At 42.5% G+C, this 15,758-nt stretch overlaps 1 protein-coding gene across 8 annotated transcripts in view; it reads right to left on the bottom strand.

The window, feature by feature from the left end:
* Window positions 1-8,214: 8,214 nt before the first annotated feature.
* Window positions 8,215-15,758, bottom strand: part of LOC123362980 (cytochrome P450 7A1) — a 41,739-nt gene continuing 34,195 nt past the window's right edge. For all 8 annotated transcript variants that reach the window (XM_045003592.1, XM_045003588.1, XM_045003591.1 and 5 more), the window contains 2 exons: window positions 12,058-12,233; window positions 8,215-11,341 (listed from right to left, as the gene is read on the bottom strand). In XM_045003592.1, coding sequence (XP_044859527.1) covers window positions 11,042-11,341; window positions 12,058-12,233 — 476 coding nt within the window. In that variant the 3' untranslated portion in view covers window positions 8,215-11,041. The remainder of the gene's footprint in view (window positions 11,342-12,057; window positions 12,234-15,758) is intronic.

Raw genomic sequence — 15,758 nt, 5'->3', positions numbered from 1 at the left:
CATTTCGATGTATAATATATAGAGCAGTATAAACAAATCATTGTCCATATGAAATTTTAGTGTGTACTGACTTTGCTAGTGCTTTTTATGTAGCCTTTAGTAAAACTAGGCAAGTATCTAGATGAGTTGATGTACCCCCTTGAAGACTGCTGTGTATCCCCAGGGGTACACGTACCCCTGTTTGAGAATCACCAGTCTAAGGGACACTGATAATCTTTGATTAACGAAACAGTGAGTTCTAAATGTCCCCACCTTCTGTGTCATCTTTAGAGGGCATCTTGGTATTTGGAATAAGGGTCTTACAGCGAGCAACGCTGGCAAGGTACTGGTTAACTCATAGGTCTCAAAATGTAACTGTAATCAGGGAATCATCACTTAGAGGGTTTGATGCCAGTGGAGTCCCACAGAGATTGGTACTTGGCCTTACACTATTTAACATTTTTATCAGTGACCTGGAAGAAAATAAATTCATCACTGATAAAGTTTGCAGATGACCCAAAAATTGGGGGGAGTTGTAAATAACAAAGAGGACAGGTCATTGATTCAAAGCAATCTGGATGACTTGGTACCTAGGCGCAAGCAACAATTCGCATTTTAATACAGGTAAATGTGTACTTCTGGAACAAAAAATGTAGGCCATCCTTACAGGATGGGGACTGCTCCCTGGGTAGCAGTAACTCTGAAAAAGATTAGAGGGTTGCAGTGGATAATCAGCTGAACATGAGTTCCCAGTGTGACGCTGAAAGAACTAATGTGATCCTGGGATGCATACGTAGGGGAATCTTGAGTAGGAGTAGAGAAGTTATTTGACATCTGTATTTGGCAGTGGTGTGACAGCTGCTGGAACACTGTGTCAAGTTCTGGTGCCACAGTTCAAGAAAGATGTTGATAAATTGGAGAGGGTTCAGAAAAGAGCCATGAGAATGATTAAAGGATTAGAAAATATGCCTTATAGTGGTAGACTCCAGGAGCTCAATCTATTTAGCCTCATAAAGAGAAGGTTAAGAGGTGACTTGATTATAGTCTACAAGTATCTACATGGGGAGCAAATATTTAATAATGGTCTCTTCAATCTAGCACAGAAAGATATAACACAATCCAACGGCTAGAAGTTGAAGCTAGGCAAATTCAGACTGGAAATAAGGCATAAATTGTTAATGGTGAGAGTAATTAACCATTGGAACAATTTACCAAGGGTTGTGGTGGATTCTCCATCACTAACAATTTTTAAATCAAGATTATACGTTTTTCCTAAAAGCTATGTTCTTGGAATTATTTGGGGGAAGTTCTATGTCCAGTGTTGTACAGGAGGTCAGACTAGATGATCACAAGGGTCCCTTCTGGCCTTTGAATCTATGAAGCTATAAGAAACTTTATTTCCTGGTCCCAGTCACGTGACTTGGTTCAGTCCTCCAAAGCTAAATACCTCTGTCATGTGACAAGTGTGTGTATTTAGTGGTTACTATTACAGATTCTTATGAAGCGCAAAAGATGAGCAGACATGGAGAGTTAGCAGCAGAAAAAATGCTCTGATCCCAATGGATCATGGCATGAAACATTTGTGAAGTCTTATATTGTGACTGTGATGTAAGTCTTCCTTTCCTCCGATACTGTGACCATCAAGTTTGGATTCAAGGAACTATTCCAGGCGATGGAAATATTGTCTCCACTCAGATACAGAATGGAGTTTTGCTCATTGTGAAAAGCTTCATCTACTTCATAGATATGATTCATCTGATTTGGAACAGATTTGGCTGGTTCTGTGATGTCAGTAATATTTCAGAGCAGGGGCAAGGATGATGCTTTTGTCACTGAGTTTTGGCCAATTTCACTTGGCAAACTTGAAGTTACAAATTGTAATATGACGACGTGTCCTTCACGGCTAGTTAAAGCTAGATAAAAGCATTTGGTCCTTTACTGGTGGAAACAGTTGACATGTCCATGAAGGAGGACAACATGCCACCATATGTCAGACAAGTTATTGTTAGGCCCTTGGTTTAAAAAAAAAATCATTTCTCAATTCTGTTAATCTTGTCAATTTTAGCCACGTCTCCAACCTTCTTTTCTGTGATGTTTATGGAGAAGGCTGTGGTGAAATATCTTTTCCTCATCAAGAAAAATCATATTTCCTGGCTGAGTATGAAGCAGAACTAATAACTATGGCTTCAAACTGATCCTCAGAGTATGTCTACACTACAACATAAGCCCAGAGTTAGTAGAACTGAAGTAAACAGACCTCAGGTTTGTTAAGATAGGACTCGAATGTCTTCACTCATTTGTAACCCCAGGTTAGTAATTGTTGAATCTTGGGTCCCAACCTAGGGATCCAGAGTCTACACTGTATTATGTGGGCTCGAGTTCAACCACCCATATCCCAGACTTCCTAGTGCCCTCCCAAAAAGTGGCCACTCTAGCTCTTTGCTCATCATGCTATGTGGGAAAACTTGACTGTCCAGCAAACTTGGATATCCAGAGGGGGGGAAAAACATCATCCCATAGGATTGTGGGATACTTTTGATGGATTCCTAGAGCATGAGGCCAGTGAGGCTGTGTCTACAGTGCAATGTCATTCAGCTTGAACCCTTGGTCCTGGCTTGACTCAGGCTCAGACCTTCCACCCCCTTGGACTCTGGGTTAATGCGATTTAGTTGTAGACAGGATTGGGATTAGGCTTGAGCTTGAGTTCAAACTTTGGGTTTACATTGCAGTGTAGACATACCCTTAGAAAACTTCAGGAACAAATTTTCAAGAGTGACCTTTAATTTTGAGTGCCTTCTGCACCATAAAGGAGGCTGAATTACAGAGATGCTAAACACCTACAGCTTCCAACTAGAGTTGTGACTGCTGAGAATAAGTGAAAATCAAGCAACGGGTGTCCAAGGTGTGGCACCCAAAAAGAGAGAGACCCACATTTTCAAAAAATATTCTCTAATGTTGGGTATCACTGTATACCATCTGCTGCTAAAAGTCTCCATTCTACCAGCATTATCTGCATATTTAAACTACTGCACCATTTCACAATCTACATATAAAATGATTATTTGAAAATATACACCACAGCTAATCTATTTACACCAATATACTAATAATACTGGTTTTTACCTGAGGCCCTAATCCTTTAAACACACACATTCAGCTCTTTTATCACATGAGTAGTCCCAATGAAGATTGAGGGTGAATAAATATAAAGTACCAATAACCCAAGTTTTTATATGTATCAAATATAAAATACACTTTACAGGAGTTCTTTGTTTGTCTAGTGAAGTTGTTCTTGACATCAATGGGAGTTAAGTGTCTAAATACCTTTGAGGATCTAGGTCTAGTTCAGGGATCAGCAACTTTTGGCATGTGGCCCGCCAGGGTAAGCACCCTGGCAGGCCGGGGCTATTTGTTTACCTGCTGCTTCCAGAGGTTCACCGCTCCAGGCCAATGGGGGCTGCGGGAAGCAGCAGCGAGCAGATCCCTCGGCCCCCGTGCCAAAGGTTGCCGATCCCCGGTCTAGTTCTATTAGGCACTTCTGAAGAATCTCACCTGTGTCTTACTCTATGGTTGCAGAGCACATTTTGAGTGCTACTGTCCTATTAATAAATATTAATTACAATAATGTCTGAAAAGCATTTTGAAGATGAAAAGTGGTCAGTGTTATTATTATGACTGAAAAAAGTATAAGAGCATTGTATGTTCATAAGTTATATAGCATGCAATATAGGGTCCTGATCCTGAAAATAGATCCTTCAGATGTAATTGTCTGGTTGTGTGGATCCTTGCACATTTTTGGCTGACGCTTTCCTGCTGTAGATTTAATGCTCAAAAACGGCATCTTTTTTGTTCTTTTTTCACTTTGCTTGACCCTTTTGGACTCTTCCATGCTTGGTCTTTTTTGTGAAGACTTTTAATTACAACACTTTTGAGTTATTACTAGATACAAGCTGGTGGCTGTGCATGCTCAATAACATTTCATCTGCATTTTACAATATGTAAATCCATACTCCTATTATGGGACAGCCACATTACATGAACTGAGAAGAGTTTGCCTTTCAGAAATAGTCTGGAGGCATACATGATGAAGGGGAACTTACCAATACTTCAGTGGCATCAGACCAGTGTGTTATATTATAAATCCTATTTACTGTAATCCCATGGTAGCAAGGAGTCAGCTGAGGCCATGTTGTCAGCCTGGAAGCATAGTGTTATCTGTTAGTGTCCTTGCTTGTACAGGTTTAAGTCAAGCATATATCATGAGTGAGTTATGGGCTTTTTAAAATTTAGTGATTGTCTTCTTCATCTTCTCCTGAAGGAGCTATTTATAGTCAGAGACTATTAATACAAACAGAATTTTCTACTTTTCCTTTGCATACATAAAACTATTTGTGAACAATACAGACAAAATACAAAGACATTCAACTAGTGATTAAGTTCTAAAGCAATCTATTTGCAGACATCTTATAAAATAGCATTGGGATAATGTTGCTTCAGAACACAGAATAAAAGTATGTGTGGACGGAGGATGGTATAATTATGAAATAAATTCCAGGATATATAATATGTGGATACTGATTATAAATGTGTTTCAGGACATCATGACTAAGGTTATAATCCACTTCTTCTTTCGTATGGTAATAGTGGAGCACTGAAAGCAATGAATTCAGAAAGTGAGATTGAGTATTTACAAAGTAATTTACAGGAAAGATTGGCTGGGGAAGGTTCTGAAAGGTGTGGTGAGGAAAATTTAGATAGGACTTGAAATCAGGGTAGATCTGGGTTCGTGTCAAACCCATGATCAATCAGTCCAGTCCATTAATATTCTCTGATCAGGTGTAGTGCAGTTTGTATAGTCCTACCCAGCTGACCCAGAAAATTTTCTAGCTACTGCACAAGAGCACTATGGGTCACTAACTGCTTCTGCCACAGCAGTGTCTCTGGGCGGTTTTGTAGGACCTCAAACCACAACCCATCCCATTTGCCTCTGTTTGATTTCCAGTTCTTCTAGGACAAAAGTTCAATTTTTTGCCAAACTGTGCTGTTACTGCATTGGGCAGGAGTCAGGCAGATTTTTCTTCTTTCCCCGCCTGGCAGAGTACAGCATTCTCTGTGCCACAGGCATTGTCATCTCCCAGCACCCTCTGTGTTCCCTCTGAACTGAGCAGGACAGCCTCTGGCACAGAGAGCCCTGACTGTACCCTGCTGGCTAGGAGGCTGGTACAAACAGCACTCAGCCTGACAGCATCAATATTGTCCCCTGGGGAGTGTGGACCTCAGCTGAAGCCTAAAAGTGGGAGTCTGAGATAGGAAGAGAGAGGGGCTTTAAGAGAAGGAAAACTAAAGGAGTGACAGAGTGAGGAGAAGGAAGGCAAAGAGGAGTATAAATAAAGGAGAAAGAAAACTAGAAGAAGCCTGAGAGAGGTGGAGCAAAATGTGAGGTATATTTGAAGAGAAGGCGCTAGGGTGACCAGATGTCCCGATAAAATCGGGACTGTCCCAATTTTGAGGAGTTTGTCCCACGTCCCAACCAGAGTTTGGTCGGGACGCCACTTGTCCCAATATTTTGTTTCCTGGTCTTCAGCGGCAATTCGGTGGAGAGTCCTTCAGTCACAGATGGTCTTCGATGGTATTTCAGCGGCAGGTGCTTCTGTCTTTGGCAGCAAGGTTTATTACCCACTACTGAAATACCACTGAAGACCGTCCGCAACTGAAGGACTCTCCACCGAATTGCTGCCAAACTCCCGGACGGGTGAGTGTAAACAAGAACCAAAACAAACAAACAAACAAAAATTCCCCCCCCCCGCTCCCTGGTGGCTGTTCTGATATTTTTCCCTTAACATCTGGTCACCCTAGAAGGCGCAGGGCTGACATTTTACCTTGGAAGACAATCAAGTAGGTAGCAGGGCATTGGTCCTCCTCACAACAGGGCAAGAGATAAGGGAAGTTGGACTGTGCTGGGGAGGTGCCCTGTTTGTTCAGAGGAGGCTTGTGAGGGCTGGCTGGTCTGACGTGATTGAGAGATGCATCCAGACTTTTAGTAGGGTGAGCTAGTTAACATTTGAACAGCACTTTGAAGAGGCAAGTGCTATGGAAATACAAGTCACACCAGCCACGCAACCAGCATTTGCCTAAGGACAGAGCACAGAGTTCTCCCTCCTCTGCCTTGCAACCAGCCCCAAGCTCTCTCCCACAGTACTTTCCCCCTGCACACTCCCTCCCTGTCCCCACAGCCTCTGTACCCAGACCTGCGCTCTTTCCCCTGCATCCAGATCTACACACACTCCCCTCCTGCTACTCCATACCCAGCCCTGCATTCTACACTCCACATTGCCCCACACCCAGCTCTGAGCTCTACCCGCTGCACCTAATCCCAAGCTTTTATCCAGAGGGGCTGTCAAGCTGAAGAGCACCATCCCCAGCAGGGGCCAGCAGTTCTGAGAGCCCCAGACCCCATCTCCTTCATTTCCACTTCTCCAGGAGGTACTATAAGCCCAGATCCAATCCTCCCACCCTCCTGGGAACTGGGAATGCCCCCTGCTCCACTTCTCCCAGGGTGCTGGGGGTGCCTAGTGCTCATGGACACCGGAAAGATTGCAAAAGTGGGAGAGACCAAGCCATTCCATGGGGTTGCAGCGCCACTATTATTTGGCCCAGACACTCCTCTGTCATAATGGGGGAGAGGAGGGCAGTGGCTGGGCCAAATTTGAATCAGTGTCATTGCAACATGATGCACAGAGTCATAGTGCCTCTCATATTTGGCCCAACCTTCCTTCCATCTTGACTGGGGGGGTGGCCTGCCCATATTTACAGCTCCGGCCCAGAACCAAGGGGGGACGGGGACGCTTAGTCCCCTGCCACCCCTCCACCCCCCCGTCATTGTGCCATGAATAACAATATCATTAAACAAAATAGACCTTTTTTAAAATAGTGTTGGCCAGAATAGCTAAATCCTTATGAGAGCCCTAAAGATTTAATCTCAGGCTAGAATTTTATTTAACAACCTAATTTTTAAAACAAAGTTCATGGGTACAGTGACGAGAGAGAACTGCAAAGCCACAGCTTCTAAATGTCTTGGGAGTGCTAGCTGCATTTAAGCCCCCGCAACCATTTCAGCCCCAATGCTAACATAGATTCATTCTACATTGGATCTGGATTTAATATAATTCCTTTTCTTCCTTCAGTGCTGTGTATGTTATGGGGACTCATTTTTAGAGCAAAGTTATCTAATATACAGTATTGTTACCACTTTGGACCAAATTGTGGTGCTGTGAGTTGTTCCAGATAGGAGGGGAACCTGATGAGAATCAGGTATTTCTTTGATGCAGTTTTGTTTATTTGCAAAGAATTACAAAGCCCTATTTGCCTGAACAAGGAGGAATTGAACAATGGGAGCAGGGGCGGCTCTGGCTCCAGTGGACCTCCTGCAGACGTGCCTGCGGAGGGTCCGCTGGTCCTGCGGCTCCGGTGGACCATCCGCAGGCATGCCTGCGGGAGGTCCACCGGAGCCACCTGCCGACAGGCAGAGCACCCCCCGCGGCATGCTGCCCCAGGTGCGGGGGGAGGGATAGCTCAGTGGTTTGAGCATTGGCCTGCTAAACCCAGCATTATGAGTTCAATCCTTGAGGGGGGGGCCACTTAGGGATCTGGGGCAAAAATTGGTCCTGCTAGTGAAGGCAGGGGGCTGGACTTGATGACCTTTCAAGGTCCCTTCCAGTTCTAGGAGATTGGTATATCTCCTATTATTTATTATAAGCATGCGCTTGGCGCACTGGGGTCTGGAGCCGGCCCTGAATGGGAGACAGTGTCCTTGCTTACAGGTCCAGGTCTTTTTCAGCCAGCATCCCAACCCAAGGCCTCTCTCCAGGCTTCTCCCAGGGCCACGTGCTGTGCTTCCAGGCTGTGCCTGCTTGGTTTTCTTTCTGCTTTTCTCTCCCTGTCTTGCTCTTTACCCCCACCCCCACATACCCTTTATCCAAACAACCCACACATACACATGCACCCACATACCCCTTACTCAAATGATGTAATGGCCAGCAAATGCCCTTAGCCAGCATAGTTCAAATTTCTGAGTAAACTCATATGCTTTTGTATTGGTGAAGGGGGTTTAAATTCTCTCACAGCTATCTTCAAGGACAGTGGTTATGCATGACCTATAACAAGGTTTAGCCCAACTCACAACTGTATAAATAAAAACCCCACACACAGAGAAATCACATTTACAACTATTTTAATTGGAATGAAATTTAAAAAAAAAATACAATTCAGATTATTTCCAGCACAAATGTTGGAGGGCATATGAAAGTTGCAAGGAAGCACTTTTTCATCTAGATTTTTAATAGGTAGCAACAGCTATTTTAGCATTTGAATCAGTATCAGATATATTCTAGTTCATGAATAGTACATTTAATGTGTTCTTTACAATGCTTTACTCAAGTGATGTTCATTTTCCTTAGTGTCCAAGCTGCTGAAACCATGGTGCCAATTTGCATATGTAGGTTGTCTCTGGTGTACTCTGCTTGTTAAGGCTATCCAAAGCTCACTGAAAGCAAAGGGCATCTTTCCATTGGCTTCAGGGAGCTTTGCAGTGCCTAAACGGGAACATGAGCTCTCTTAAGTGCTAGAGAAGCACTAGCAGGAGCATTTAAGAGCCAGCCCTGAGGTATGGGGTGACTAAATTACTTATAACTGAACTGTTATGTAACATGGTACTGTGCAGTATGTATGGGGCGGTTGGTTGCCTCTGTGGCACCACACCCCATCCCCAAACCCTAGGCAGGACTGTTTATTGGGACAGGTACCTAAAAGGAGGAGAGAGGTAGTAGGAACTGGCAAGCTGGAGAAGAAGTTGAAAGACTGAGGGAAATGGTGCATCACCCTCCCATGGACATTACCCAGAGACATTTTCCAGAAAAGATAATAGACCCTGGGGCTATGCTACCTTAATGCACACACCCTCTGTACAGTGTGAAACTCCTGTAAGAGAGGCAGGCATGGTCAGGGGAAAGCCCGATAGCTGTCTCCAGTGGAGCTGCACTTCCAGGAAACAGTGGAAGGGCAAAAGTTACTAGGTCCTCAGAGCTAACACAGGCCTTCATGCCTCTTGTGGATTCTTCGCAATCAGCAGAGTTTGGGGCTAAAATCAATACCCATTCCACAAGATGCAGACCCTGCACCTGTCTCCCATGGAGTTCTGGGAGAGAATTTGTTCTTATGTTCTCCTTCCCATAGGTATCTCTGTGGAAGGTGGTGATGTAGGCCAACATTAGCAACTGTTTAACACTTCCAAGTTAGTTTTCAAAGTACAAAGTGAACTGAAAGTAGCATGTTAGGCCACAAAGTGCTGCTGAAAAGACAGCTAAATTAAAGGAGATAGGAGAAGGAAGACAGAGGTTGAATGTTCCAGGGAACCTGGAATAAAGTAAAAGTAAAGCAAAATTGATTTATCAATAAATATATTTAAAATAGTAGAGGAAGTGTTTTCATAGCCTCTCCTCGTTATTTTTTGTTTTCATTCTACTAGTTACTATTTTTCATAGTGGAAGAATATGCTGCATACCATATCCCACTGCCTCCACCAACTTCAGAACACTGATTTTTAAAAAGTTCTTTTTAAAAAAAAAAAAAGAGGAAAGGAGCCATACTGTAAAAGCAGCAAGGCCTGCCAGGCTGCAAATGAGTAGCATACTATTGTACTTCTAATGCACTCTAGGTGGGAGCAGCAATGTATGGTAAATGGATTATACATTATACATATGATTGAAAAACTATGAAAATAATCCATATTTTAAGGTTACAACCATATCAGCTACAATAAGAAATTAAAATATATTTACATTGTACATAACAGTTAAAACACTAAGTAAACATGAAGTGATGATGTCATTTTCTGCTTTTACCAGTTCTCTTTTGAAAATGAAAAGTGAGTAAATAAAATTAGACAAAATATGGATAATAAATCATTACAAATAGCAGAATCTTTTCTTTTTCTTTGTCCAGGAATACTCAAAATAAAAAGACTAGTGAGAAGGGAAGCAGACGGAAAATCTAAAGCAGATTTAGGGCTCAATCCCAAATTTCCAGAAATAACTTTTACTAGTTGTAATGGAATATTTGCCTGTATATGGAGTTTGGAAATGGCTGAGAGCTCTTTGTGTGATCTCTTCCTGGACAGGGGTTACTCTCATGAGTAAGGGTTGCAAGATCAGACCTTCAATCCCTAAAAACAAGGAATGGGGAAACCCAATTATAGATTAGATTCTCATGTGTTCTTTTCATTGACAGATGACCACAAAACCACCTCTTATACCCTGAAGAAATTTTCCTAAAAAATCAATCCAAATTTAATTGATCTTGTATGATGTTAAATACCCAGTGTTTGGAACACTGAAATGAATAAAATTGTATAGAATAGCCAAACGAATCATGGTTGACCCCAGTGCTTTGACATTGGATTGTTGAAAAATGATGAAACGGCAGACAACTGACAGAAGCATTTCCATCAGTCAATATGATTCATGCCCATGTGGTTCGAGTTTTGTGAAAAGATTCTCACACCAGGAATATAGTACAAGCTGGTGCAGTTTCACTAAAACGTGAAACATTTTGTAGGTTTTCCTCAAAAATTGTGCTAGTTTTTCATGAAAACATAAAGCATTTTCCACAGGTACAAAACAAAAATGTCCTGCCATTATACAACAAAAATGTTGCAATAATGAAAAAAATAAGACCTTTCATCTGTGAAAATGGCAAAAAAATTGTTTACAAGCAAATATGGGGAAATAATTTAACTCAGAGGGCAATATTCTTACTCCATTCACAGGAAGAAGTTGTGTTTGCTGGCAATAAAGAAAATGTATGCCTGATTCCCCAATACAAAAAATCTCAGTTTGCCTATGATAACCCTGGTGAAAGGAAAAACAGCCATTTCTGTAATCCCTACCAGCACTGTGTGGTGTTCACATTGCATTAGCATTATGGTGTAATCTGTTTGGGGGTTTTAGATCAATGATAATCTCGATACTGATTTTTTTTTCCCCCATAGGTAAAATGTTTTATATATTCACAGACATTTTAATCTGTACTTGAAACTAATGTCATTAGTTGGTTGTAAAATACCCAGCCCTGCTCGGGATTGGTCTAAAGAAGGACACGGCACATTGCTGTCAAGAAGCTCGATTTCAAAGTATGAAAGTACCAAAGTCAAAAACTGTTTGATTTCATGGACAGCAAATAATCTTCCAGGACATTTTGCTACTCCTGCTCCAAATGGCATGTAATAATATCTTAACTTGTGACCATTGCGATAGAAGATAGTCTTTTCTTCTCCATTCTCATTGAGATAGCGATCATACTTGAATGTCTGTAATGAAAGTTTAAAGTTTAATGTCTATTAGAGCCAGATGATGCAGGGCCGGGAGAATGTGCAACCGCACTGACACAATGCCTCCTGGGAAGAGCAGCCAATGCACAGTATGCTCCTCCTCCGTAGCTGGCCATGCCTCCAGTCCTCAAAACCCTTTTGGGAGAGGTTAGCCTTCGCAAAGCCCCTTACCCTGATCAGCTCTTGCACTTGGAGTAGCAGAATACCAGCCCCTGTGCAGGGGCAGTAGTGTTGGAAAGCTTTTCACACCTCTACTTGTCTTTTACTGACCCACACAGAGAACAGCTACAATCTAGCTTTTTGTACATGTGTCCAAATTGGAAGACTTTCCCACTTCTCTCATCACCACTGTATGTCCTTAAGGACTTCCCCTTCTCTTGTCCTCACTTGAAACACCACAACATGGTGGTTTTCTCTGGCTGAGGAAGGCTGAATGGAACTGCCTTAAACCTATCAACATGACTTTTTTGCTCAGCCAAAGAATTTTCTTCACAGTGATGGAAGGCCAGTGCTGATTTTGCTACCTCCACTGCACTCCCCATCCCTGCCTGTTCAGGGAGTTCCCAGGCATAAATCCAGGACCTGTGTGGTAGAGTGAAGCACCAAGCACCGGGGGCACTGAGGCCAGATGCCTTATTAACAGGCAGTTAACATCTCCTGGAACAAGGAGTTTGTATGTTCCTGTAATTACTCACCAAGGGATCAGCATAGATGTCTGGATCAAAGTGCAGCAGCTGAGGATAAAGAGCTACAATGTCATCTTTGCGGATGTTGTAGGAGTCATTATCCAAGTGCAAAGTGAAATCCTCCTTAGCAACTCTGACAGTCATGGATGCACTGGACAACCTCATTGCTTCCTTGATAATACTATCTGTAGAGAGAAAAAGGAAAGGATTAATATGAAAAGAATTTATATATCCCCTTGAAAGGGGGGGAGGGTAATAGCCTGTAATCTTCTATAACATGCAATATTATGGAGAGAAGGAAACTTATAAAATGAATAGAGCTAAGAAAACAGCGTAAGAGGTTGATAAAGAGAAGAATTCCCCTAAGTTTTGTTTGCAACCATCAAATTTCATTTACTGTGGAAACTATTTTATTATAATATGGAAATTATGCCTCTATATATACATATATGAATAGCACATTTGCATTTATTTTATTTACTTACACACACACACACACACACACACACACACACACACCAGTTCTAGCCATTTGTGTTGTTTTGTAGCATAAAATGTATAGGTTAAATATCACCAGAGCCTGCAATACATAACAGACCACTAACTGGTGAAGCACCATTGTTGGACAAAGCACTAGAGAGTATAAAGTAAGGAACACTGTTGCAGTGGCATTCAGAAAGGAGCAGCTCAGCTCAGTCTGGGCTGTCTGAGGGAGGAGAGCAATTGAGTGCAGCAGTCTCCTACTGAGAAGTCACCAGAACACCAAGCTGTTGGGACCAAGCCTCCTAAGCAAGCTGCTGGAAGCCCGTCGATTGCAGGAGCTGAGGGTGACAACTCACTGTCACCATGGGAAGAGGCTCCGGAGATGAACTGGGGAGGATGCTAAGGGGGATCCCAAGACTGAGCTGTGACAGCAGCGGAAGTACAGGGAACAGGAGTAGGAAATAACCCAGGGGGCATGAGTAAGTGTACCAGATCCTAGGCCACATATATGGTCCCTAGGTCAGGCCCCAGTAGAGCGGGGGGGGCCTACCCCCACTCCTTTGGGACTATAGCCACTAGGCAGAGCAACCCTCAATTCTCGCTTTTGGGCAAGACTGCTGTGATTTGTAGCTGCTAGGCAGAGCGGCCATGGACACTTGGCACTAGGCATTACTGCCAGCCTAGGCAGCCCCCAACCAATGGTAATAACATTTCCCTAACTCTATTAGAAGTACCTCACCTAATGCTTCCTAGGACTGAATTACCCTTTTTCATGGCTTCATCACACTGGCGGCTCATAGTCATCCTATGATGGACAAATACTCTGTTGCTTCCAACTGATAAGTCTCCATCTTACAGCAAAATCTCTTATTATTCCAAAGTTCATGATCTTGCACTTTGCACTATTACATTTCATCCCATTTCTATTACTCCAGTTTTCAATGTTGTCCAAATCTTATATGATATCCTGGTCCTCCTCTGCTTTGGTAATACCTCCCAACTTTGTGTCCTCTGCAAATTTTATTAGCACACTCCCACTTTTTGTGCCAAGGTAATTAATGAAAGAATAAATAAGACTAGTCAAGACCAATCCTTGAGGAACTCTACTAGTAACCTCCATTCTGCCTGACAGTTCACCATGACCCGTTCTAGTCTCCCCTTTAACCAGTTCCTTAACCACCTTTCAGTTCTCATATTAATCCCCATCTTCAATTTAACTAAGAATTTCCAATATGCAACTGTATCAAATACTTTATGGAAATACAGGTAGATTGGATTTCCTTTTCCTAGAAAACTGGTTGTCTTTGCAAAGAAAGAGTTTGGGTTGGTCTGGTACGCTCTACCTTTTGTAAAACCATGTTGTGTGTTGTCCCAATTTCCATTTATCTCTCTGTCTTTAATTACTCCCTCTTTCAAGATTTGTTCTAAGATTTTGCATACAACTGAGGTCAAACTTAATAGGCCATAGTTTCCGGGCTCAATTTTTTTCCCCCTTTCTTAAATATAGGTACTATATGTGCAATTCTCTAGACATAGGGTACAACCTCAGAGTTTATTAAGTCATTAAAAATCCTTGCTTTTGGGTTTGCAATTTCATGTGCCAGTTCCTTTAATAATTTTGGATGGAGATTATTCAGCCTCCTTGATTTGATCCCATTAGCCTGTCTGAGTTTGGCTTCCACCTAGATTTGGTATCTTCTACTTGCATATCCTTGTTTCCATTAGCCAACGTGCCACTGCCCCAACCTCATCAATGCCCTTATTAAAAACTGAGGCAAAGTATTCATTTAGGTGTTGGGCCAAACCTAGTTTATCGTTAATCTTCACCCTGTCCTCAGGGTTTAGCAGTCCCACTTCTTTAGCCACATAAATAAAAAAGGAAACAAGAAAAGAAGAACACTTTACTATTGGTTTTAATTTCCTTTGCAACATCCAGCTCTGCTTGGCTTTTGGAAGATCTCACTTTATCCCTACACTTCCAGACTTCCAAGAGGTAAGAACATAAGAATAGCCATAATTGGTCAGACCAATGGTCTATCGAGCCCAGTATCCTGTTTTCCGACACTGGCCAGTGCCAGATGCTTCAAAGGGAATGAACAGAACAGGGCAATCAAGTGATCCATCCCGTTGTCCAGTCCCAGCATCTGGCAGTCAGAGGCTTAGGGACACCAGATTTGGGGCTGAGACCCTGAGTCTTTTGGCTAAAGGTCCATCAATGGCTAATCTTCCATGAATTTATCTAATTCTTTTTTTAATCCAGTTATATGTTTGGCCTTCACAACATCCACTGGGAATGAATTCCACACATTGACTGTGCTTTGTGTGAAGAAGTACTTCCTTTTGTTTGTTCTAAACCTGCTGCATATTTTCATTCAGTGACTCCTGACAGCTTTTCTTGCCAAGCCATCCCTTCTTCCAGTCCTTGTGGTCTTTCTGATTTCTCTTAATAACCTGTTTCAGATGCTTGCTCATTCAGTTTGGTCTGCAACCCTTCCCTGTGAGTTTTTCCCCCCCTTTCTTGAGATGCAGGCTCCAGATACTTTAAGACAAAGTTGCAGAAACTAATTCCAAGCTCTTCAGTCCAGTCAACTTGCCTAACTTATTCTCTTAATATTTTAAAGTTTTCCCTTTTGAAATCAAGGACCCTAGTTTGTAGACTTATTTTTGTTTATCATGCCGACTTCAAGTGTTTAAAAGTCAATTTGATCCTAAAAAGAAAACTGTCCTGGATCACTCTTCCCAGGGAAACAAACAAGGAGAGGGGCTGGATAGGGAGAAAACTGACAAGATCCCTTTGTGGCCTCCCTTTAGAATTGTTCTTCAACAGGATTTGCCTCACCATTGTGGAAAAAGAAACAGTTCCACCGCCTGAAATTGCAAGTCCCTCAATATGCAGCTCCTAGCCCTACCTTCAGCTCTCCCCTACCCAACCACTCTCCAGGTGTGGGCTCCTACTCCCCTGAAGGATTGTGGGGATGGGAGGATACTGCAGCAGAGGTGGCTGACACCTCTTTGCCCTATGAGGGAGTGGTGAGATCTGTGCAGAGGTAACTCTCTGTGCAGATCATCTTGGGAAGACACTCCACTTTCCTCCCAGCGAAACATTAGAAACTGGAGGCACAAAATACTTGAGACTGGGGAATGATCCTGCACTGAGATGTGGAATGGAATAAAGACAATGGAGAAAGGTGCGGAGGGAAAAAAAATCAGAATAGTGTGGCAGTATC

Source organism: Mauremys mutica, chromosome 2, assembly GCF_020497125.1.
Source record: "Mauremys mutica isolate MM-2020 ecotype Southern chromosome 2, ASM2049712v1, whole genome shotgun sequence".
Taxonomy (NCBI): Eukaryota; Metazoa; Chordata; order Testudines; family Geoemydidae; genus Mauremys; species Mauremys mutica.
This window is presented reverse-complemented; position numbering and strand designations above follow the sequence as displayed.